General features: G+C 41.8%; 1 protein-coding gene across 1 annotated transcript; it reads right to left on the reverse strand.

Moving 5' to 3' along the window:
- Positions 1-18478: 18478 nt before the first annotated feature.
- Positions 18479-24042, reverse strand: LOC308362058 (major histocompatibility complex class I-related gene protein-like; the record flags this gene model as incomplete). Its single annotated transcript, XM_080834555.1, has 7 exons — positions 18479-18603; positions 21128-21145; positions 21273-21359; positions 21718-21999; positions 22145-22423; positions 23004-23264; positions 23997-24042. The coding sequence occupies 7 exons, from the start codon at positions 24040-24042 to the stop codon at positions 18479-18481; spliced, it is 1098 nt and encodes a 365-aa protein (XP_080690681.1).
- Between the last annotated feature and the right edge of the window lie 419 nt (positions 24043-24461).

Raw genomic sequence — 24461 nt, forward strand, 5'->3', positions numbered from 1 at the left:
AACTGACTACTGTTGAACTGACTACTTCTGAACTGACTACTTCTGAACTGACTACTTCTGAACTGACTACTTCTGAACTGACTACTTCTGAACTGACTACTTCTGAACTGACTACTGCTGAACTGACTACTTCTGAACTGACTACTTCTGAACTGACTACTGCTGAACTGACTACTTCTGAACTGACTACTTCTGAACTGACTACTGCTGAACTGACTACTTCTGAACTGACTACTTCTGAACTGACTACTGCTGAACTGACTACTGCTGAACTGACTACTTCTGAACTGACTACTTCTGAACTGACTACTTCTGAACTGACTACTGCTGAACTGACTACTGCTGAACTGACTACTGCTGAACTGACTACTGCTGAACTGACTACTTCTGAACTGACTACTGCTGAACTGACTACTTCTGAGAGCCAAACTAAACCTGGAAGAGGCTGCATCTAGGCTGACCAACACATCTACTCCAGAGATGGGACTGTCTCTCCTAGCTGTTTAAGTCACCAACACAGCTCAGTGATCCTTTGGATCATTGGATACTATAAGAACTCTTCGGTCCTTTTATGTTTTTGAACCCCAATCTGGCTCCTTTAATTAAACGTATTATTGCATGCATATTGGTGTAACTTTGCCATTTGTTGGGTACTATGAAGATGACTTCACACAGTGGTGCTTGAAAGTTTGTGAATCTGTTACAGGTTCTTGAGATTTTGCCTTTCATAACTGATATACGTTTAGCATTTTAGGACAAAATAACATCAAATGATCATAGTTTTAAAAAGTCAACCCTCCCTTTGATAACTGGAAACCACAGCAATAGCTTCAATCAACCAATCATTTCCACAATATTGACACATTCCTTCACACTGAAATACTTACTTAGAACACCCAAAATGTTAGTTGGCTTTCTTGCATTACCCACTGCTTCATGGTCTGTCACTACATGTCTATTGGATTTAAGTCCATATTTGAACTTGGGCATTTCAAAACATTAAATATGCTTTACCACAACCACTACTTGGTTTACTGACTTTAGAACTATTGTTGATTGTCTTCACTTCACAGATCTATACCCTATTCATGATGACACACTGTCCTGGTCTACATCCTATGGTCATTTAATGTTGCATCATTTGGTCACTAAAGGCATGGGAACTTGGGATCAGGTTATTATAAATAGGTATGTAAATAAGTATGGCAAGTGAATAGACCCTGTTAGGACATCCAGATAGTTTTTAGCGGCTCTAGCGATGTTGTACCGTTTATGTCTGTAGAGTTAGAATTGATAGATGTTGAATTGGAAGAAAATGCGTCATGGGTTAGATGGAAATGATCCATCCAAACTCTTACATTTACGATATAGTCTGGCTGATGTGTGAATAAACGTCTATTCTTTGGTAGTTACATAGCTAGTTACATGAATAATTGATGATTTAGACTTTCAAATGCATCCTGTAACAATCAATATATAACGTGACAAAAACAATGTTACAAGAAATGACTCATTAACATTGTGTGTAAGTTTTGTTTGCCAATATAGACAAGGAGATTGTGATTTTAAAGAGATACTAAATATGTCAAATATATCAACATTTCAAATAACAAAGACAAAGTTTTACATAAAAGTTCATATTTACACCAAATCTGACTGATGAGCTGAACATGCAGAAGTATTATACAAACCAGCCCACAAACTATTCTGCAGTCCCATTGGATGCCTGGACCAATTTATTTTTACAGTGGTCAATGATGACTTGTCTATTTTTTCTTCTTTTCACAATGTTGCCCACCATAAACTTTACAAAATAATAATTCACCAATAAATAATAAAAAATCATCACTATTTGAAAAAATATCAGCAACACTATCAAAACAAGGACCAGTGGTGGGTAGTAACGCGTTACAAGGAACGCAAATGAGTAAAAAGGTAAATGTTTCGGGTAACGAGTACTTTTTGCGTTCCTTTATAAAGTCTGCACTTTTACTCTTACTCGAGTAAATATTTGAACTATAATTCTACTTTTTACTCCGTTACATTTCCATTGTGCTTTCATTAAAATGAGTATTGTGATAAAAGTACACATATCTTTGTTTACTGGAATACAAGCGCACTGCAACCAGAGGGTAAAAACACTGCAATCATTCTCCTCCTCGTTGCCGTATCCAATTAGCAAGAGTTCACAAAATGTTTCGGAGATGACGGTAACGTTGCGCTTCATCCATCGACTGTGGCGTGAATGACCAGCTGCCATGTGTGCGCAAGGTTTATAGTCATGAACGTACATCACTATAAACCTTGCGCACACATGGCAGCTGGTCATTCAGCGACAAAATTGACAGCATTTTTATGTTTATTTGAAGTCTATTTTTAAGTATTTGCTGTAAAGCACTTTGAGCTGCATTATTTTGCATCGAAGGTGCTATATAAATAAAGTTTTATTATTGTTATTCATTATGTGTGTGCAGCTGAATATTGTCATTGTTGTTGTTTATTTACAGCAACTTTTCCTTACACTGCATTATGTAGACCCACACATGTATTATGTAGGTCTATGTTGAGAGTTTTACTGCATTTGTTGCTAACATCACTTTCAGTGATATGTTGTAAAGTTCTCATTAATTAACAGTCTAATAGTCCCGTGACAGTTGTGGAGTAATTGCGCCATCTTGTGGTTTGAAAAAACTTTAAATACTCAGTTCAAAACTATGCCTCCATTGAAAATCGCAAACATTACAACTCTACATAGGCTACTTCGCATCACATCACTTCAGATTCTGCTTCAAGCCAGCCTTATTAATTTAGGGTGTTTTTATTCACGAATATATATACCTTCATCTTCTCCAACCAAGCCCGGCATTTACAATGGTATCATATAATAAGAGAGTAAAGAATGTATCGTTGGACATTGAGTTGTGGCAGTTAGCAAAGTTAAAACTTCAATGACTCAATTTCGATCGAAAAGTGGGAAGTCAATTTTCTAATTAGGTCTAAGGTCATTGGATGGATCCGAGACATGTCCTTCTTTGATATAGATCATATAAATGAACCTATTTAACATATTGGGGCTGCTGGCTAGATACAGAAAGTGGTCTAATTTATGCCATTGGTTGACAGTGTACAGTGACGACACCGATTTTCGTCTACACGGCCTGGTGTTGCTTTGGCGACGATGATGCCATAATGACACGTTCCAGAACGTTTAAAGTAGAACACTTACGAAAAATAAATCTTGAGCAAACCTTATCGAAATCCCATTCAGAGAGCGCAAACATTTAATCCTATACAGAGGCAAGGCAAGGCAAGGCAAGGCAAGGCAAATTTATTTATAGAGCACATTTCGTACATTATGCAATTCAATGTGCTTTACATAAACAAACAGTAATAACATTTAAATTGAAACACAGTAAAAGAAACTTAAATAAAAATAAAAAATAAAATAAAAATAATTATGAAAATAAATAAATAAATAAAACATTAAAATCAATAAATTGCAGGTAAGAGACATTATGATTAGCAGCACTAAGAAACAGCATACCGTAATAAATAGAGAATTTCACATATAGGCTAAAGAGAATAGGTTTGTTTTTAGTCTTGTCTTGAAACTGTCTATGGTGGGGGCAGTTTTGATGTGGTCTGGTAGTAGATTCCAAAGTTTTACTGCATAATAACTGAAGGCTGCTTGACCTTGTTTAGTTTTAACAGTAGGGGCCACCAACAAGATTCTATCCTGGGATCGGAGGGGTCTGGGAGGTACATACGGCTGGAGCATGTCCTTAAAATATAAAGGTCCAAACCCATGCATGGACTTAAAAACAAGTAGCATCACTTTAAAATCAATTCTGTGGCTAACTGGAAGCCAGTGAAGAGATTTCAGTATTGGAGTTATATGTTCTGTTCTCCTGGTTTTGGTAAGAACTCTAGCAGCCGCATTTTGTATTAGCTGGAGCTTTTTAATATGCTTTTTGGGGAGTCCAGTGAAAAGACTATTACAATAGTCAATTCTGCTGGAAATGAATGCATGGACAAGTTTTTCAAGATCAGCCTGTGACATGAAACCTCTTAGCTTTGAAATGTTTTTTAAATGGTAAAAGGCTGATTTAGAGATGGATTTTATGTGTTCATTGAATGACAGGTCACTATCTAGAATGACACCCAAATTTTTAACAATGGCCTTTGGTTTTAGTCCTTTGGTGTTAAGAAATTCACTGACCTGGTGTCTGTCGCTTACTTTTCCAAACACAATAACTTCTGTTTTGTCACTATTAAGTTGAAGAAAATTAAGACACATCCAGTTATTGACCTGATCTATGCACAGATTAAGTGATTCTAGTGGGCTAAGGTCATTGGGAGAAATTGCTAAGTATAATTGAGTGTCGTCAGCATAGCTATGGTATGAAATCTGATGTTGTTTGATAATTTGCCCGAGTGGGAGCATATACAAATTGAACAACAGGGGGCCTAGGATCGATCCTTGGGGAACACCACAGTTTAAGGGGATGGATGAGGACGTGTAATTGCCAATACTAACGTAGAAACTTCTGTCTTTGAGGTAGGATTTGAGCCAGTCAATCACTGTGCCCCTCAGACCAACCAGGTGCTCAAGCCTGTGGAGCAGTATTGCATGATCAACTGTGTCAAATGCAGCACTTAAGTCTAATAATACCAGAGCAGTTGTTTTCCCACAGTCAGTACTTAGCCTTATATCATTGAGTACCTTAACAAGGGCGGTTTCTGTGCTGTGATAGGTTCGGAAACCAGACTGAAATGGGTCTGAGACATTCAAAAGATATTCAGTTGATTTGAAACATGGAAAGCCACACCATGGAGAGCTATTTAGGCCAGAGATTACAGAAAATGTTAGACTACTTTTAATCTTGGCTGTTTTTTAAGTATTACTCAATTCTTATTACTATTTTTGACCACTGAATGTTTTCAAAGACTTTACTTTCCAGCTGTGATCTACACCATAGAGTATTTTAGTCAAGTCATATTTATTTATTTATATAGCACATCTAAAAACAGCTCATGCTGACCAAAATGCTGGGAAATTTTAGCTGGGAGAGGATATTCCACAAGGAGTTTACAAAAAACTACATTATTTCAATCAAGCTAATTAATTCACTGTGTGTCAATTAGTGGGAATATTCTGTGTGTAACCCCTTAGCTCTGACTGACCAATTTCTTGCAGAAGGAAATGCTGATGATCTTCATTAAGCTTCTACAGCAGGGAGCCATAAAGCCCCAGTTCTCTGTGCATGATATGATCGAGTATATGATCCGACAGGAGAGGGAAGCCTACATGGAGAGGTCAGATAAAACAACCACATCCTTTAAAATATCAAAGTCTGCTAGAATGAGGGTGTACCAGAGAGATTGACCAGGAAAATCATTTGTATTCTCTTTTACACTAAGGTCCTGTCGAAAGAACGGCACTGTTGATGGCAGTTCCTGTCTGGTAAGCAAAAGTGATCAATATAATAACATAATTATAATACAGTCCATCTGTAGCAGCTAACAGTGTTTCAATGAATTGTTAATAATTTGAACATTAAAGAGCATATGTATGACACCTTTAAATCAAGTTACAATGTTTGGGTAATACTATTATGTTTTCTTGATTTAGATGATGGAAGTGAAGGCACTTATTAAGCTGCTGGATATACTACGGGAAATTGAGCAAGAACTGATGGAGGCTAAAGAGTCTTTGCCCACAGCCTTATTTGATCCGTAAGTCACCTTCAAACGTGAGAAGTATGGTTTAATGTGCCATTTTGTAATTGAAAATGATAGTTTGAGGTTGTGTATTGTTTCCCTTTATGTCTAAGATTTCTGATTGTTGATAATATACTCTATCTGCTAATAAAAGAACATTTTACTTTTCAGTAGCGAGCCATCAACAGACAACAGCTCATTGAAAGCGGTTCAGTTTGCCGTGAAGGTGATGGGCTACCGCTTCATCTACCGGCCATTTGCCCCAGAGCACTATCTGTCGGAGGTGGTGGTGGATGTCGTCTCCAGGCTGGTCCATCTCATGGAGACCAACCCAGCAGATGCTGACCACCGTGCCCTGTCTGTGTTTCTGAGAGACAAAGCCAGTGTTATTGCACTAGAAGTGCTGAAAAAACTTCAAAACAAAGATCAAAACGTTGCCTACTACACTCATCTGACTTCTCTAAGAATAGTCGAGTCAGTTCAGCGCAAATTGTTAAAGTCCACAGAGATTACAAGTTTGGACCCAGGCAGCAACAATGATGGATTAATAACTGAATTCACTTCAATTATCATAGCTAAAATTAAGAAGCTTTTCCGTCCCCGCTGTCTGCCATTGGAGCGTGTGAACATCATCACCGTACTTTTGAGGGCTTCTGAGAACAGACATCATGCAGACTCCATGAAGTTGGTCATTCATTCTGACACTGTGACGTCTATCATAGTTCTTGTGCTGCACTTGATATTTTCAGAGGAGGACAACGATGTTAAATCATTGCATACCTGGCCAATTGCAGATGAAGTGGTGGACAGACTTGCCATGTCTGGTGCAAGTGTGACCAAAACACACCACAAAGACAACTTCCATATTGAGCCAAAGGAGATTATTGAAATGGTTCACTCCATTTATGCTCAGCTACTTGAGGGTTCTGGAAGAAAGCTGATTTTACAGTATGCTGTGTCGGCCAGGGCTAAGATGGCTTCAAAAGATTTTGCTTACTTTGTGGCTGAGGCAATATTGAAGGCACACCAGGAAAGACCTGACAATGTAGTTAGTGCAACAGGGAAGGAGTTGCCTTGCCACAATCTGAAAAATGTGTTCAGAGACCTCGTGGCCAGAATTGTCTTTCAACTTTTCCCGGTCTCTTTCGCGGATAAAGATGGCCTCCTTAAATGCCTTCAGCTAGCTGAGCAGATGTGTGCTCTGGTTCAGCGAGATGTAGAAGAAGATGCAACCTTCCGCTCTGGACTGGAGAAACTGCAAGAATCAAGTGCTAGTGTCATCCAAGAAATTGCGGTTGAATGTTGCAGTGTCTTCTTGAAGGCCTTCCCTTCGAGAGATGACTGGGCAGTCCATAATGGAGTGAGTACTTAAGATATGAATCATTACTGAGTGAAATACAGATTTGTGTTTGTTTCACCAATGAAAAATGACATCCCACTCTCCCCTTCACCATTACGGCTGTGACATCTAGTATGTTTCAGGCACTATGATATTAGTGTGCCTGCCTGATCATTTCTAAGCCCATCAGGCCTAAGTCTTTTCTTTCTGCCCTTGTTTCAGTGTGTCGCAGACATAACCTTGAACATTGAGGAATGTGAGGACGAGACCACCCCGCCAGGTAAGCTGAGAACTCATTTTGTACTGTATATATCCCTTAAATATTTTACATCTGTAGATGTAGTTTGTGCAATAGGGAAGAAGTTGCCTTGCCACAATCTGAAAAATGTGTTCAGCGACCTCGTGGCCAGATTTGTCTGCCATCTTTTCTCTGTCACTTCTGCGGTTAAAGATGGCCTCCTAAAATACTTTAAGCTGGCTGAGCAGTTGTGTGCTCTGGTTTAGGGAGGTGTAGAGGTAGAGAAAGATGCAACCATCTGGTCTGGACTTCAGGAACGGCAAGAGTAGTGCTAGTAGCATCCAAGAGATTGCGGTTGAATGTTACAGTGGCTTCTTGCAGGCCTTCCCTTCGAGAGATGACTGGGCAGTCCATTCATTTCTGAAAGATGAAAAGAACTGTACGCAAACATCTGGCAACATTATGTGACAGTGGCGAGGAAATTTGGACAAGATACTAGATGTCGACTACGCCACCTAGGGAGTCACCCTAGGAATAGACTTTATCTTACCTCACATATAACAAGGCAAACAAGTTCGTAACACTCATTGGCAAGAGACAGGAATTCCATAAATAATCATTTATTAACAGGCGTCAGGAGAATAATAAAACAGGACAGGACAAATACAGAACAATTTCAACAAGGGCCGTTGCCTCTCACACAACTGACCATATAGGGCTGTTTTAGACACACCTGCATATCATAGCACACACAGCAACTAATGTAGTACTTCCAGCCATAGACATACAGATGGAAATGGCATTCAATAGGCTAGGGCCCCAATAAGGAGCCTGCGAGAAGGGTCGAAGCTTTGCTGATGGGCCCGTAGCCTGGGATAGTGTAGGTGGAGCAGGGCAAGGGCTTACCACGGCGAGCAGGACTTCCCGATAGGGGGAGGGGAGAGGCCCAAAAGGCACACCACACGTGTATGGAAACAAATATGCACTGCAAAGTAGGGCAACCGTTGTGCTCACAGCAAGGGAAAAGTGAGAGGGGGGAGCTCCACCACCTGGGGGTCCGCCTGTCGCTCGGGTAGCACCCACTGCACCTGTCCAGGGAGAGGAGAGGGGTAGAGAGGCACTGGAATTAGCAATTTCAACCAAGAGGCATTAAGAGTAGCCTAAGTAACTACACTGCGCTGCGCTATGGATAGCTACTTAGCTTTGGGCAGGAGGGTTAGGGACAGAGGACCTCTGGCAGTCCACTGGAGCCTCAGGGGCGGCCAGCAGGAACGAACAGTCCTGATAACAGTGACCTGTAGTACTTTAAATCACACAGACACACACACGCACACATACACACACACACACACACACACACACACACACACACACACACACACACACACACACTTCGAGAAGCAGACTTAGGTTATGTGATGAGCAAGCCAGTCCCACAACCACAATTAACAAAACAGGCAGTAAATCAAAGAAACAAAACAGAATGCACTAAAGCACCAGAGATCATGCACTAATGTAAAGACACAGACCAAGCAGATGCGCTAACACAAAAGAAACCAACCAACAAAACAATCATGCGCTAAAGCAAAGCAGCAACCAAACGAGATCATGCACTAAGCAAAATAAACAAATAAACGGGATCGTGCGCTTACGTAAAAGAACCAAACAAAACAGAATCATGCGCCAAAGCAAAATAAACGAACGGAATCATGCATGAATGTCAAGGAACAGACTATACAAGGTCAGGCGGAAATGGACAGCAGCATCACCAGAGCAAGCCCCGTACATGCGTAAAACCAATAGGGACACCGACAAGAAAACATGTACTAATACAGTCACACAGAACAGCAGCCTTGAAGTGGAGCGGGGACACTTGTTGGGTCTCTGCGTTGTAGACCGAGCGGCAATTACTGCAGGCTCAGGAACAGGCCACGAACGCAGCTATGGAAGCTCTGCTCCGGCTAACGCAACAAAGAATACAAATAGTATTGTCATTCATGCCTTAAAAGTGCACGTAGAAAACACAGCGCGGTATGATTAAACGAATCAGCCTACCTCCAGCTGATTCCCACTGAGCACCCGGTATCCACGCAATGTAACACTAGCCTTGCTAGTAACCGCAAATTAATCCCACTGCAGACATGTAACACAGCAGTATTAAAACCTATGAAACGGTCTAGCACTGGCCGATGTGGCTAAACGTGCCAGATAAGAAAGCCACCCCACCATTCCAACTAATGGGGCACCCCGGAAGCAAACACGACAGGTAGGCAAAGAGTATCTACTGGTGCTATACCACGGACTTATACATCAACACATGAGCTCAACACATGAGCCCGCCAGCCAATCGGTGTTGCCATTACTCAACGCATTGCACCTGGGAGGTCAGGTTGCCTGGGGGACTAACTGTGGAGGCGTTGCCCAACCTGCCACATTCTAACAAGCCTTTTTGATTATTTCAAAGCTCCTCTGATTCCCTGTGACAAAGAACAAGACAACACAAAATATTCTGAAGCTAAACCCAGCAAAGAGAAACAAGAGAATGAACACTTTCAAAGAAATAATGGAGTGAGTACTTAAGATATGAATCATTACTGAGTGAAATACAGATCTGTGTTCCAGTTTCACCAATGAAAAATGAAAATTACGTCCCACTCTCCCCTTAACCATTACTGCTGTTACATGTATAATGTATCAGGCACTATGATAATAGTTTTTTTTTATGAAGTTGTGAGAACTTTATTTTTTTTAAATACTCAGTTACCTTTTTTGTAATTTCTCATTTCCCTCTTATTTGTAAAGTAGTTGTTGAATCTTGTTTTCATTGTCCAGACAAATAAGTGACATAGTAAAAGTAATGGCCTGCCTGATCATTTCTAAATTACGTTTGTAGGCCTAAGTCTTTTCTCTCTGCCCTTGTTTCAGTGTGTCGCATACATAACCTTGAACATTGAAGAATGTGAGGAAGAGAGCACCCCACCAGGTAAGCTGAGAACTCATTTTGTATGCATCCCTTAAATATTTTACATCTGTAGATGTAGTTAGTGCAATAGGGAAGAAGTTGCCTTGCCACAATCTGAAAAATGTGTTCAGAGACCTCGTGGCCAGATTTGTCTGCCATCTTTTCTCTGTCACTTCTGCGGTTAAAGATGGCCTCCTAAAATACTTTAAGCTGGCTGAGCAGATGTGTGCTCTGGTTTAGGGAGATTTAGAAGTAGAGAAAGATGCAACTTTCCGGTCTGGACTCGAGAAACAGCAAGAGTAGTGCTAGTGGCATCCAAGAGATTGCAGTTGAATGTTACAGTGGCTACTTGCAGGCCTTCCCTTCTAGAGATGACTGGGCTCCCTTTCAGAGATGACTGGGCAGTCCATTCATTTCTGAAAGATGAAAAGAACTGTATGCAAACATCTGGCATCATTATAACAAGCCTTTTTGATTATTTCAAAGCTCCTCTGATTCCCTGTGACAAAGAACAAGACAACACAAAAGATTCTGAAGCTAAACCCAGCAAAGAGAAACAAGAGAATGAACACTTTCAAAGAAATAATGGAGTGAGTACTTAAGATATGAATCATTACTGAGTGAAATACAGATCTGTGTTCCAGTTTCACCAATGAAAAATGAAAATTACGTCCCACTCTCCCCTTCACTATTACTGCTGTGACATGTATAATGTATCAGGCATTATGATATTAGTGTTTTATTTTATTCAGTTGTGAGAACTTAATGTTTTTTTAATACTCAGTTACTTTTTTGTAATCAGTAATTTCCCTTTTATGTGTAAAGTAGTTGTTGGACCTTTTATTATTGTCCAGACAAATTGGTCACGTAGTAAAAGTAATGGTCTGCCTGATCATTTCTATTCAATTCTAAATTACGTTTGTAGGCCTAAGTCTTTTTTCTCTGCCCTTGTTTCAGTGTGTCGCAGACATAACCTTCAACATTGAGGAATGTGAGGAAGAGACCACCCCGCCAGGTAAGCTGAGAACTCATTTTGTATGTATCCCTTAAATATTTTACATCTGTAGAGAGAAAAACTGATCCAACCTTCTCTGTGGCTTTACTTATCTCCAGAGAAAATCAAGACCTCCAAAAAGGGCATCAGAGGCTTTTTCAAGAGACTGTGGAAGGCAGTTAAATCAATAGGTAGACCGAGGAGATGCAGTTAGGTCCGGAAATATTTGGACAGTGTAGCCCCAGTCAGGCAGCAGTCCATTCCCAGGCTGGAAGTCTGTGCTGCCCACGTTGGTGCCCAGCTAGCTGCTGTCCAGAAGAAAGAGCTCACTCTGGCCCTCTCTAACATTATCCATTGGACTGGCTCCCCCACAGTTGTCCCTTGTCCACTCAATGCTCACTGCCTTAATAAATGCTTTGGCTGTCTTTCTCTTGTTTTGGTTTGGGTGCTACGCTTAATTAAAGGCACAATATGCAACAATTATGCTTCAGGATTAGGGTTAGGATAAGCAGTTTAACCTTAAAATAACAGCTTTAAAAAAATTGGGGCGCTACAATGACTTTTAATATGGAGAATTGCGTCCGTGCCAATGGCATAGTAGGGTCGATAGGCATATAACTGCCTTCTGTAGTTTTGCCTGCCGATGCCCGCCGACCTGACTTTGATTACCTTCTGCCGATCTAGTAAGTAGCTTATTTGCCGTCTTGCTTAGTCTTGTGTTGCACATGATTGATGTTTGACTGTGTAAGGACAGTCGTTGAGTAATTAGTTTGTCATAATGTCAAAGTCAGCACATTTCAAGAGATTTCGTTAGTTTTAGCTGCTAGCATACCTTTAGCGAATAGCTATTAATCCTTAATGTACCTTTAACTATGTTGTGTCTCTCGGCTCATTCAATTACATAATGCATTACATTAGATTATGCATTGTATCTTATGTGTATATGATGACATTGAATCATACTTGCTTAAGAGAGAAAAAAAATTGCATTTTGAGAAAGACTGCATTGTGTAAAAACATTTTTATTGAAAGAACTTCACCATGGTTTACCACAAACATTACTGAACACACATGGCATTATGTTAAAGGCATTCATGCAATGAGGGTGGGTCAGTGTTGACCGTGTCCAAACAGGGGTGGCGCCAGGGGGCGCTAGGGTGTGTTATAGCTCCCCCTGGATTAGCCACAGCACCCCCAAGAAAATAATGGTTTGTTTATTATTGTTACTTAATTTCATTTTGCGTTATTTCGAAATCAGAAATTGAATTGGAAAGCAGTGGATTCTCCCACCTGCCCCCTGTCGAACCGCTCCTAGCCTCCCACCTCCACCCTGCACAGAAGTCTGCGATGACTCCTTCGGGACCCGCATTCCCCTCCAAAGCCGACAATTTCCAGTCCGCCATGACTGAGAATTGCTATAAAGCTGTGGCGTCAGCGGTGAGAGCCCTCAACGCCTCGTCTCTGCTCATGGCTTACGAGGCTGAGCTGGAGGAAGACTTCTCGTCCTCCCCTAACCAACCAGCGGTGTGGGACGAAGTGTGTGTGGTCACGGACCTCTGTCTACGGCTACACAGATGTGCGGTGCAAACTACGGGGCGGGCTATGGCCCTCATGGTCTCCCAAGAGAGAGCGCGCTGGCTCAACCTGTCCAGCCTCTCCCACAAGGAGAAGACCCAGCTGCTTGACGTGCCCGTGGACCCCAAAGGCCTCTTTGGACCAGCCGTGGCCACTATGCAGAAGCGGTGCGAGGAAAAGAAACGGGACGGCGAAGCGCTGCAGCTATACCTTCCGAGAAAGGCACAAGCCCCCGTTCCGAAAGCACCCAGGCAGACGTTCACCGCCGCAACGGCGCCCACGCCGCACTACCACGCCGCACTTCCGCGCAGCGAGACGTCAGCCCACAGCCCAGACTGCCACTCAGAGCCTCGGCAAGACCCCCAAGCTCAAAGGTACCTGGGCTATAAAGCCCTTCATCCCAAACGAGACGCAGGGAGGTCAGCAAAACCCCCCACCCGCGCAGGGAGCGAGGAAGAAGAAGCGTGCCTAGCCCGCTCTTTGCAGGCGAGGAGGAGCGAGTCCAGCCAGGCGCTCACCCCTCCTCGAGCCACACCGGCCCCATTCCTGGGCCCATTCCTGGGCACGTTCCCTGCCCACCAAAAGGCGTGCAGAGGCCACAGAGGCGCTCGCAGTTCACAGCCCACTGAAGCGGAGAAGAGACGTCTCACAAACACACACCAGTGTCCCCCTTCACAATAAATGTTTCGTTACGCAGCCAGGCCGTTGGCCAAGGGCGTATCGGACATCAGAGAGTAAAACAATGCCAAACGAACTAAAAAGCTCTCACACAGGGTCGAGCCATGTTCGGTGGCAAAAATGTGCACGCACTCCCTAATAACGCCACTAGATGGAGCCAAAGCTCCACCAGTGGCGACGGGCAAAATAAGCACGCTAGCTGTGCAGCCCACGCCGGCTCGGCCACTAGATGGCGTTGTTTCGCCACTAACCGAGCGCATCCAGTACTGGTGCTCGCATATGAAGTTAGTCTGGATAATTAAAACTATAGCGAAGGGCTACCGCCTACAGTTCGCTACCCCTCCGCCCCCGTTCAATAGGATAGTACAATCCCATGCCACGGGGGAATCCGCTCGCGTTTTACAGGAGGAAATAACCTCCCAGTTAAACAAGCAAGCGATCAGAATAGTCCCTTTCGAGCACAGCAGTCACGACTTCTACTCAAGGTATTTTCTGGTTCCCAAGAAAGGGGGAGGTCTGCGCCCAATATTAGACCTGCACGCTCTGAACAGATACCTAAGGAAGTACAGGTTCAGAATGTTGATCAACGACGCACTGATGCGCTTCGTGCGCCCAGGCGATTGGTTCACCTTGGTGGATTTGACCGACGCGTTCCTACATGTCCCGGTCTATCCTCCTGACAGAAAGTTTCTTAGGTTCGCCTTTCGAGGTGTAACCTACGAGTGGCTTGCCCTCCCATTCGGCCTTGCTCTCAGTCCGCGCGTCTTCGTGAAGGTCACCGAAGCGGCTATCGCGCCGCTCCGGGAAAAAGGTTTACGCCTGGCTACCTTCATCGATGACTGGCTGCTGGCAGCGCACTCGCGCCAGGAAGCACAGCAACATATAGCACTCCTAACGGAGCACTTAAGGTTACTGGGTTTCAGAATAAATTGGGAGAAAAGCGTTCTGCGCCCATGTCAGATCACCACCTTTATAGGGCTGTCCCTTAACTCCGTCTCATTCAGAGCGCGCCTGTCAGCGGAACGTGTCACAGCGTTTCGCGCCTGTCTCGCGCTCTTCCGCAGGGGAGCCACCGTGAAATTCAGAGTCTGCCTCAGACTCCTGGGTCTCATGGCGTCAGCCTTGGTAGTCATACCACTTGGCCGCTTTCACATGAGGGCAATCCAGCGATGGGTGGCATCACTCAGACTGGACACCTCGCGTAGCGGCCACCACCGCGTCGCAATCTCTTGTGCGAAGTCACACCTGGGTAGACCGCTCACTAAGCAGCGGCTATCGCAATGGATCGTGGCAGCTATTGCCCTTGCCTATACCACCAAGGGGTTGCAACCCCCAGCTGGTTTACGAGCTCATTCCACTCGTGGAATGTCGGCTTCGTGGGCTTTATTTCAGGGTTTCCCCATTGAAGATGTGTGCTTGGCAGCGTGTTGGGCGAATCCGAAAACGTTTGTCAGGTTTTACAGACTTGATGCCACAGCCCCGACCTTGGCGCATTCAGTGTTAGGCACTGAGATGCCTGGTAGCGGGGCGCACTGACTCATTGATGGGGATCGCAAGCCTGTCTGGCAATCCGGGAGTCACAATATCCCATAGTGAGATACCGAACGAATGTTAGAAAGAGAACTAAAGGTTACGACCGTAACCCCGGTTCTCTGATAACATGAGTGAGGTATCTAACCGGACCACCCTCCTTGCCTGTGGCGAGAAGAGGTTGGTTAGCTAGACTGAGGCTCTGACGCTGCGCCGCAGATTATAAGGGAGGAGGAAGTACCTCCTCCACGTCGCTTGCGTCAGACGGCCAGCCAAAGACTATTGGCTGGCTTAATGATATATGCCTTCTGGGAAACTCGCGAGGGGGCGTGTCCCATAGTGAGATATCTCACTCATATTATCAGAGAACCGGGGTTACGGTCGTAACCTTTAGTTTCCTGTCGGATAGTGAAGTTCCAATGTTCTAAAATTCTTTTCTCTTTTGTAGGCATTGAAGAAATTGTCCGTGAGTCTCTATGTGTGCCTGTGAGTTTGATTTCGCCCACATAAAATCCTCTGTATTATATTAATGGTTCTCTATTAATGTTCGATTATAAATGGAGGGTTGATTTGAATAGAAAGTCTCTAATTTGATTTATTCTTAAATATTCCTCTCTAATGAAATATCTAATTGTCTGATTTTGTTGACTCAGAGGACCAAAGAAGAAGTTGGCCATCTGTGTGCTATCATAGTGAAGAAAGTAGTCCAGACTGCTCATTTTTACCTGCTCCCAGTCCTCAGTGAAATGCTGGGTGTTCCTGTCTCATCCGTATGTGGAATGACAAGATCAGGGCAACATACATTTTGGTATGTACAGTTATCACTGGAATGTCTTGTTTATCCTTTTATTTTCATAAAACACAAGATTTGACAGTTTAGTACTACTGTCAAAAATGCCACCCTCATGTAGCACTTCCTGACTGCAGATCATGCCCTCCCTGTTGTGAATTAGCACCAGATTCATCATCATGTTTTAATTGAAGTGAAATATGTGTAACTAGCTCTGTGTTAATATGTGTTGTCAGTTATACATGTGGTCTTTATGCCTTGGAATAGGGTTAGCACCTCAGAGGCCAAGAGACCTGAAGGGTCATCTCTACGCCAAGGATCTCAGGGGATAACAAATGAAATGCTCTTGGCAGCAGCCAAGAAAGAAGTTGACAAGGTTTCGCGAGAATCTGTCAGCATAGTCAGTGGTTTGGGTCCAGTTGTGCCTGCCTTACCAAAGCAATATTCTTCCATCTCCGAAAAGATTGTGGATTTGACAGCCTCGTGCACCATTAAGGACTCTGACTCTGGTTCTTCTACAGCACCCATGATGACTGAACACGCTAAAGCCTCAGAACAAGCTAAAGCCTCAGAACTATCACAATCCATCCACTTGCTCAACCAGTTTACTGGCACTGAATTTCAACAAAGGGCATCAAAGCAAGTGAGTGAGGTTTTGCTCAAAACTCTTGAGAATGAATCCCCAGTTGAGGAATTTTCTGAAGATGACGAGGAGTCAAACGCCAAAGCAGAAAGTCAAACAGACCTCTGTCAGGCTCAAGCTATCTTGCATCTGGTCCGCTGTCAGAGTCTCTTGCAGTTGATTTAGTGGGTGATATTATTGAATCCATGAAGGACAGAATGTCAATCCAAGAGGTTCATTCAACATCATATGATGTTGTTGGATGTGTTATTGAGGGGATGAAAGATCTTTTGGAGAAAACACAAGCCCTAGGAACTGTTGTTTCAATGAAAAGGATCTACAGGACAACATCTCAAAGAATGTTCAATGCTATTCAGAACATGGTGGGGAAATTGTTTTCCAAATCTTTTCACTTTGACTATAAAAAGACAATGACAGTGGCTTCAGCCATCAACATCACTAGTCAAGTAATTGTGTCCATGCAGAGTGTACTTCCCAATCTCAAGACGGCAGAAAATCTAGAGCAGGTAGAGCTGATTGATAAGATGCTTAGTGCTGTGTTGAATGAAGTGCAAGTGATTGACATTGAAACAGAAATAGACAGGTCACAAAGCCCTGGATTGCCATTGCCGTTGGACCCCTTAGTATCATTTCACTCAGAAATAAATGACCAAAGCAAACTCTCCGGTACTTCTGTTCCCTCAGAAGTGTTTATCGAAAGGATTTCCCCTCTTCCAGTGTTGGGGAGGTTACTTTAGAAATGTAATTCGTTACAGTTACAGGTTACCCTGTTAAAAATGTAATAGTAGTGTAACTATTTGAATTACTTTATCTGAGTAACGTAACTAATTACTTTTTGATTACTTTTTGATTACTTTTCAATTTCTGTGATACATTTCTGGTAGGTTGTTAGCAACTGAAATTCAGATCGCTGCATGCACAGGCATGTAGGCCTACTAGCAGACGTGATGGCGCTGTAGACGTGATAGAGACACAGAAAGTTCTGGATCAAACTATTGTGGAGGGAAATGACAACGGGGGTGTTTGTACAGTAGCCAGAAAAACATGCAAAACAGTTTTTTTTTTTTTTAAATATACATTTGAGCAAGGTTTTGCTGACAGTATTAAGATGTAATTCAAATTGTAATTTTGAAAAATGTCGTAAGTAACTGTAATTGAATTACACATTTCTCTCCAGTAACTGTAATGTATTAGTGTTACATTTATTTTGTAATTAAATTACGTAACGCAATTACATGTAACTCGTTACTCCCCAACACTGCCCTCTTCTGACGCATACTTTTGTTGACATGGATGCTGCTTCACTGTCATCTGGATGTGCAAATGAAATCATCTGTAGTGTGTTAGACACCATTTTAGAATTGGAAAAACTTGAACCCATCACTGGAAGTCTGGAGAAATTGATCACTGAAACACAAATAGGTCAATATTCCGGTGTTATTGCAGATCGAGTACATAAGACACTAAAAGGCTATCATGGTCTGCAGACCATTTCCGTGCCAGTTGGAAAAAGTCTTTCAGATTCTATTCTGTGCAAACTACCATCAAGAGCTGAGGGAAAGAATGAAATTCCATCAGCGTTCATTTACAATTATGTAGAGGAGGCTGTGAAGCGACTACTCCTGTCATGTTTGTTCCCCTCAGCATCTTCTGACAATCAAGAACATATACAGCATAATCTAGAGACCTCAAAATCATCACCTGAGGTTTGGAAATACAATGAACGTATTCACTCAGGTGATGACCAACGAAGTCATGGTTGCACTCTCCACAGAGTTAAAGGAAAACAATGCTTCTGACTTGAAGGAATTAGTGAAGGAGGATCAAAAACTCTTAGACAAACAGGCAGAGGACACTAACAAACAATCTGCTCTCTTGTACTATGCAAAAAAGACAGTGTGAAGGAGTCACCATTTCATCTCATCTAAGTCTGTTAGAGTCCAACAAGAATGACTATGCCTCCTTGGTCTCCATGCTGGTCATTCGACTCCTGAAGAAAGTCAATAGCTTACACCAGGACATTGGCACCCACCAGGATGGACTTCCAGATAATGTGCTGGATATGTCCAGAGACTTGATTCAGAAGATTTTGTCTGAGCTCGATACAGCTTTTGGCATGACAGGCGATGAAATCTATCCTCAGGAAGTGAATTTTCACCAGATTTACAGAAACACTTACAAGGAACTTACTCGAAGGCTTGGGTCTGAAGATGTGCTCCGTTCTGCCCTTGAATCACAAGATCAATCTTTTGAATCATCACTGGTAGAAACGCTGACAAAAGAGATAACCAAGACCTGTAGCCAAACCAACAAACCAGCTTCTACACACCTCCCTCCAATTCAAGCTGCAGTTGGACAAGACCAAGGAAAGGAAAAGACTAAGAACAAAATGTTTCCAGTTTGGCTGAAGATGTCAACAATCAAATCAAAGGTGGATTATCATGAACATTTTGAACTTACAAATTCGTAACAATGCTTACAAAATAAAGTGAAATTTTGAACATACAAATTTGTAGTGATACATATAAAATTAATATGGACTGGCTGTTCCATGCAGGAAACCTTTTAGGATCGATTTTATAGAAGAGTATACAGTATTTGTAAGACGTATTTCTATTTAAATGCCCAATTGTAACAGGTTTGATGTCTCCAGTCTTCCTCTTTAAAAAATATATTTCATTAGTCTTCATTGCACTGAGGTAAATACAATTCCTAGAACCCCAATCAACTAAACTCTGGATGTACAGCGGAAAGTCTTTAAACTTTGTTTATACATCATCTTAAACCTAACAATTTATAGGCTATTTTTACATTAAATAAGCAGTTGATACATTTAACCAGTATAAACTATACATATTCACCATTTTTACATTAAATAAGCAGTTGATACATTTAACCAGTATAAACTATACATATTATTTACCCACTAAGTAGAGTTTTACTTTCTCCTTTCCACGTGTACTTTCTACGGCAACTATAGTTTGAGTTGTTAAAGTTGCTTTTATTGCTGTTGTTTTACACTTGCAATGGAATGCAATGGTGGCACCAACTTGCTTATGTTAGAGATTGGTGGTTATTGACTGCCATCTAGTGGGGAAGTTTCATGTCATCACTTATATACAGTTTATGCATTGCATTCCTCCGGCCAAGAAGACCTTTGCCGAGTTATGAACCCAAGCAGTGACGTTAATGTCTATATTCTAACTTCAGAAAAGTGTACTGAATATTAATATTTGTTATTAAAATGTTTTTCTATGTCTTTGTTACAGCGCCCAACTATTACACAATTGTAATATCAAACTTCTTCACACAAAATATTCAGCAGATTTAATTAAGATTTCTTTTTCTCATTCTGTAGTTGATATGGCAGGCCACAGCAGTGTAAGAGTGCTGCGGATCAGAAATGAAGATATTGTCTAACTCCATATTCTTCTCTGTGGTGGAACTGGCAATTATAAACATCTAGACTGGAACAGCTCAAAGATTGGTTTCGTTCCATAAGCCGAAGAAATCATGACGTTTTGTTCAGCTCTCAAGTCTTCTCACGACATAATCGTTTTCAGGTGTTGCATAGCAACTAATTACTTGCTAACTTCAAGTTACAATGATCAATAGAAAACGGACAACACGGCTGAGCTAAAAAGGCTTTTATTTGCAGTACAGTAACAAGTGTTTCAAACTATAGTTTATAGTCTTCATCACCACTTTCAATAACAAATCTCTTCTTCTGAATTTCCTCATGGCTGTTGATGTTTTCATTTTCGTCTGGATAGTAAAACTCAGTCTGATCGCTTTCACTCATTTTTAAAAAGTCGTCAGAGGGCAGAACGGATCGTATTGACCCGAGAGGAGGCAATACGCGGGTGGCATGACTACCCATTAGCCAATCAGAACCCTTGTGCTATTCATACAAACAGCCCTGAAGTAGCTTGTGACACCAAGGCACAGAGACACTGGAGGCTGCCATGACAGTGCTGAGGGAGACTAGGGATTGCCATGCCAGTGTTGGGGGAGACTATAGGGACTGCCATGACAGTGCTGAGGGAGACTAGGGATTGCCATGCCAGTGTTGGGGGAGAAGAGGGGTCTGCCATGCCAGTGTTGGGGGAGACTAGGGAATGCCATGCCAGTGTTGGGGGAGACTAGGGACTGCCATGCCAGTGTTGGGGGAGACTAGGGAATGCCATGCCAGTGTTGGGGGAGACTAGGGATTGCCATGCCAGTGTTGGGGGAGACTAGGGAATGCCATGCCAGTGTTGGGGGAGACTAGGGGTCTGCCGATGTCCATGTAGTTCAGAGGAGGCATCAGAATGTGTCAGACACTGATTAGGAAAAATCATACATTAAATAAAGATATGATTCACTATAAACTAAAATGCACAATGCACACTTAAAATGACAATTATGCAATTAACTTTCTCCTCTCATCTCTGCTTTCACTAAAAATTGACAAGCACTTTTAAATCTAATTATCAGATAGGAATTGGCATTAAAAAGACAAATGGACACTAATTTGTTGTATAATGGTCACTACATAAAGCACAGAATCACATTTTTTTTCAGATTATAAATATCCGCAAGTAGCAAATACACAAATATCAGTGTCTACAATTGAACGTTTTTTTAGATTATTACAAGGTGTGACAATTGTACTCACGTTCTGCCCTTATGTAGTCTGTCAAGACAAAAGATGGAGAATATTTACATTAACACACTCAAGCATCATCAATAACTGAAAGCAAACACAGGGCATTTAACATAATTGCGGAAATTGCATAAATTATGACATAAAGGCAACTCACTTTTCCTCCTCATCATCATAACCACGCCGATTACTACTACAAGAGCTGCACTCACACATCCAATAATAATGGTGACAAGAGTGTTTCCTATAGGGGGAAAAACACGTCAGATATAACAAAGTATAACACATCAGTTAAACATTTTTTACGTAAATGCCTCTAGACCTGCAATAATGTTACAATCATCATGTATTTACTTTTACGTACTTTTGGTACTTTTATGTACTTGTTGACAATCTGGAAAAATAGAAAGTAAAAATAAACAGAAATATTGGGAAACACTGTTTATATATCACGCACTCAGACATAGATCATTACTGTATTTTCAAAAGCATTTCTAACAACAAAACCTGTTACTTTAAGCTGCTAATATATATGAGGTTGTCACAAAAAAATAATAATTAAATTCCCTCTCAGTAGCTGAGGTGTCTCTGAACAATCTTACCGTCTTCCTCAGTCAGGGTGACAGTCATGTGTCCACTCATGTGTTCCACCTCACAGGTGAAGTTACTTCTCTTTCTCTCCTCAGGTGACACTCTGAGCTCAGTTCTCTTCTGGAAGGTTCCATCCCCATTGGGCAGCGTCTCTCCCATCTCCACACCCTCATGCATCTCTTCTCCATCTCTCCTCCAAGTGATATTCACTGAATCTGGATAGAACCCTGTGGCGTGGCACACCACCACTGTAGAAGATGACTTCTTCTGGATCAGACACACTTCAGGGGGGACTGAAGAAAGAAAGAAAGGTGATAAAGATAAAAAGAAAATAATTTGAAGACATAGCAGACATGGACAATGAGAGCTGTTATCCATTGTCAAGTACAGCCCGCTGTAGGGCCTCTGCTGTTATCAGTGTTGTGGGAGCTGCCGTACCTGTCCTTCTGAGAGTATTGTTCCCGTACTGAACATACTTCTTCAGCCAATCACGGCAATCCTGGTTGAAGTACTCGTTCCTGCCAGTAAAACTGGACTCTAAGGTGTTCCATTTGCCCTTGCTATAGACTGCTTGTGGTTTCACAGCCACCCATGTCATGTAAGTCAGATCCAGTGAAATGAAGTCCTCCCCATCATAGCCATACTCCTCATAGCCACTGGTGACGTCACTCTCATCATCCCACCGACAGCCATACCCTCTCTGAAAAACATGCTCTCCTTATGGACAAAAGTAAATAAACAAAAGTACATTTATTAAAAGTGTATTGTTTAGTTAAAGTTACATACAATAATACATAGAAATGTAAGGCTGATAGACAAGCATGGTGAGCCTTTTTTCTTCATGTCTGGAACTTGTTCAAGAGCAACATCTACAGTGTTCAATACTGCTGTTTCATCTAACACTTGCCATGTACAATTTCTTTTCTTCAAAATGTTCTTTTTGGGGTTTAAAATGGCGTTGGGTGCAGTGTGAAAGGCAGGGAACCTATCAGTAAAAGAACTGCATGTATTTGCCATGTGAAAATAAATACTGCAAATGTTATATTAGAGCTGCTTGAAAAAATAGGGGGGAAAAATCTACAAATATTCTACAAGTATTAAAAAATAAATTGAAATTAAATTAGGAAAATAATAACATTTAAATATATTTTTGCGCAGGATCCATTTCAATGAACAACAATCATCCTTTGGTGATTTGTATAGTTTAGTAAAAATATATATATACTGTGAAAGAAACAGATGCTAAGTGTCATCTACAGTCCAGAAAGTCTCACCCTGACACGATCGGTAAACTCACCCTCAGTCTGATTAAAGCGTCCTTTTAAAATCCCAATGTCCTCCTTGAGGGCCCCCTCAGCTGTCTTGGCCAGCTTGGTCTCTGATTCCCAGTAGTCCTGATCCAGTTGCTCCTTCATCCACGGCTGCCTGGGAACCGCATTTTGTGTGTTACTGTCAAACTGACTGATGACCAGACCATCGAGCATTCCAACGGCTACAAACTCTGGGAAGTTTGAGATTCCTGATGTGGCCGTGTAGAAGTACTGCAGGGAATGGATCACTGAAAGGTATAGATCACAGAGAAATAACGCTCAATTATGGGGAAACACGCAAGATGAAGGAATGCTGTGGAGTGAAATTTTACTTCTATCCTGATGTTGATGCTATTATAGTTTAAGGCCATAGGCAATCACCTACCAGAGGGATTTTTACAAATCTAATACATATTGAAACATAACATGAAAGATAAGGCAAAACTTCTTTAGACACTCTCAATAATTGTTTTAAACTAAAAATTAATCATTTTAAAGAGCTAAAACACCAACTGTTTACATTATTTTTTACAGAAGAGACAAAATTGCCCATTTCTTGCCTCCCATCACGACTCTCTGTTTCTCGCCTTAAAGCCAGTGTATTTATTCAAGTGTCTTCAGTGTGACGCCAACATGGGAGGATAATATGGGCCTAACACAGTGTGAGGTGCCGGTTAATTTATAATTATAATAGTTTAGAACCGAGGATGTCTGTAGAATGGAAGTGAACGCAATAGCCAAAGATTTCTCACAAATGCAGCCCTTACATGCCGTGCGCATTCTGCGCAACAGCGGGAACGATAGCTATAAATCCCTTCGCGCTGCCTGCTCAAAACGGTAAAACTGGGCGCCAAAATGAAAAGCCACAGCTAACCTAGACACCCAACACAGGCCGGTCCCCTTTGATCATCGTTTATTATGAAAGTGAAACGGTTCACCCTTTTCCGCATTAAAAGGAGTTAAACAGAAAAAAAACTCACCAGCAGATGATAAGGGTAGATGGACAAGAATCCAAACAGCCTGCATTGCTCCTTTTTAAAAGTTGTCCAGCATAAAGTTATTCCTACAGTTGACATTGTAGCTACTCTGTCTGTCTCCATCTCCATTTATATATATATTTTTCGGAAATAAAATCGCGGAAAAGACAGCGACATTTTTTGTCGGTAGACGACAAAATGGCTAATGGACCTCAATCTGGAACATTTTCAAGTGTCCATGTCTGAAGTCATTGCTGAGAAAACGGTTTCCTTTTTTAAGCTTCGTTATTAACTTTCGATGATTGGACACACAGATGGGAGAGTGATGTGATCTTGAGTCGATTTAATCGAAATACTTACACACATATAGCCTAGCTTTTTATTTGGCTTATTATTATTATTTAGCTTATTATTTTGGAAAATGGAAAGTATCTACAACAAGGTGAAGGTCGTACAAATCACTGCAGA

Source organism: Sprattus sprattus (assembly GCF_963457725.1).
Source record: "Sprattus sprattus genome assembly, chromosome: 3".
Classification (NCBI taxonomy): Eukaryota; Metazoa; Chordata; class Actinopteri; order Clupeiformes; family Clupeidae; genus Sprattus; species Sprattus sprattus.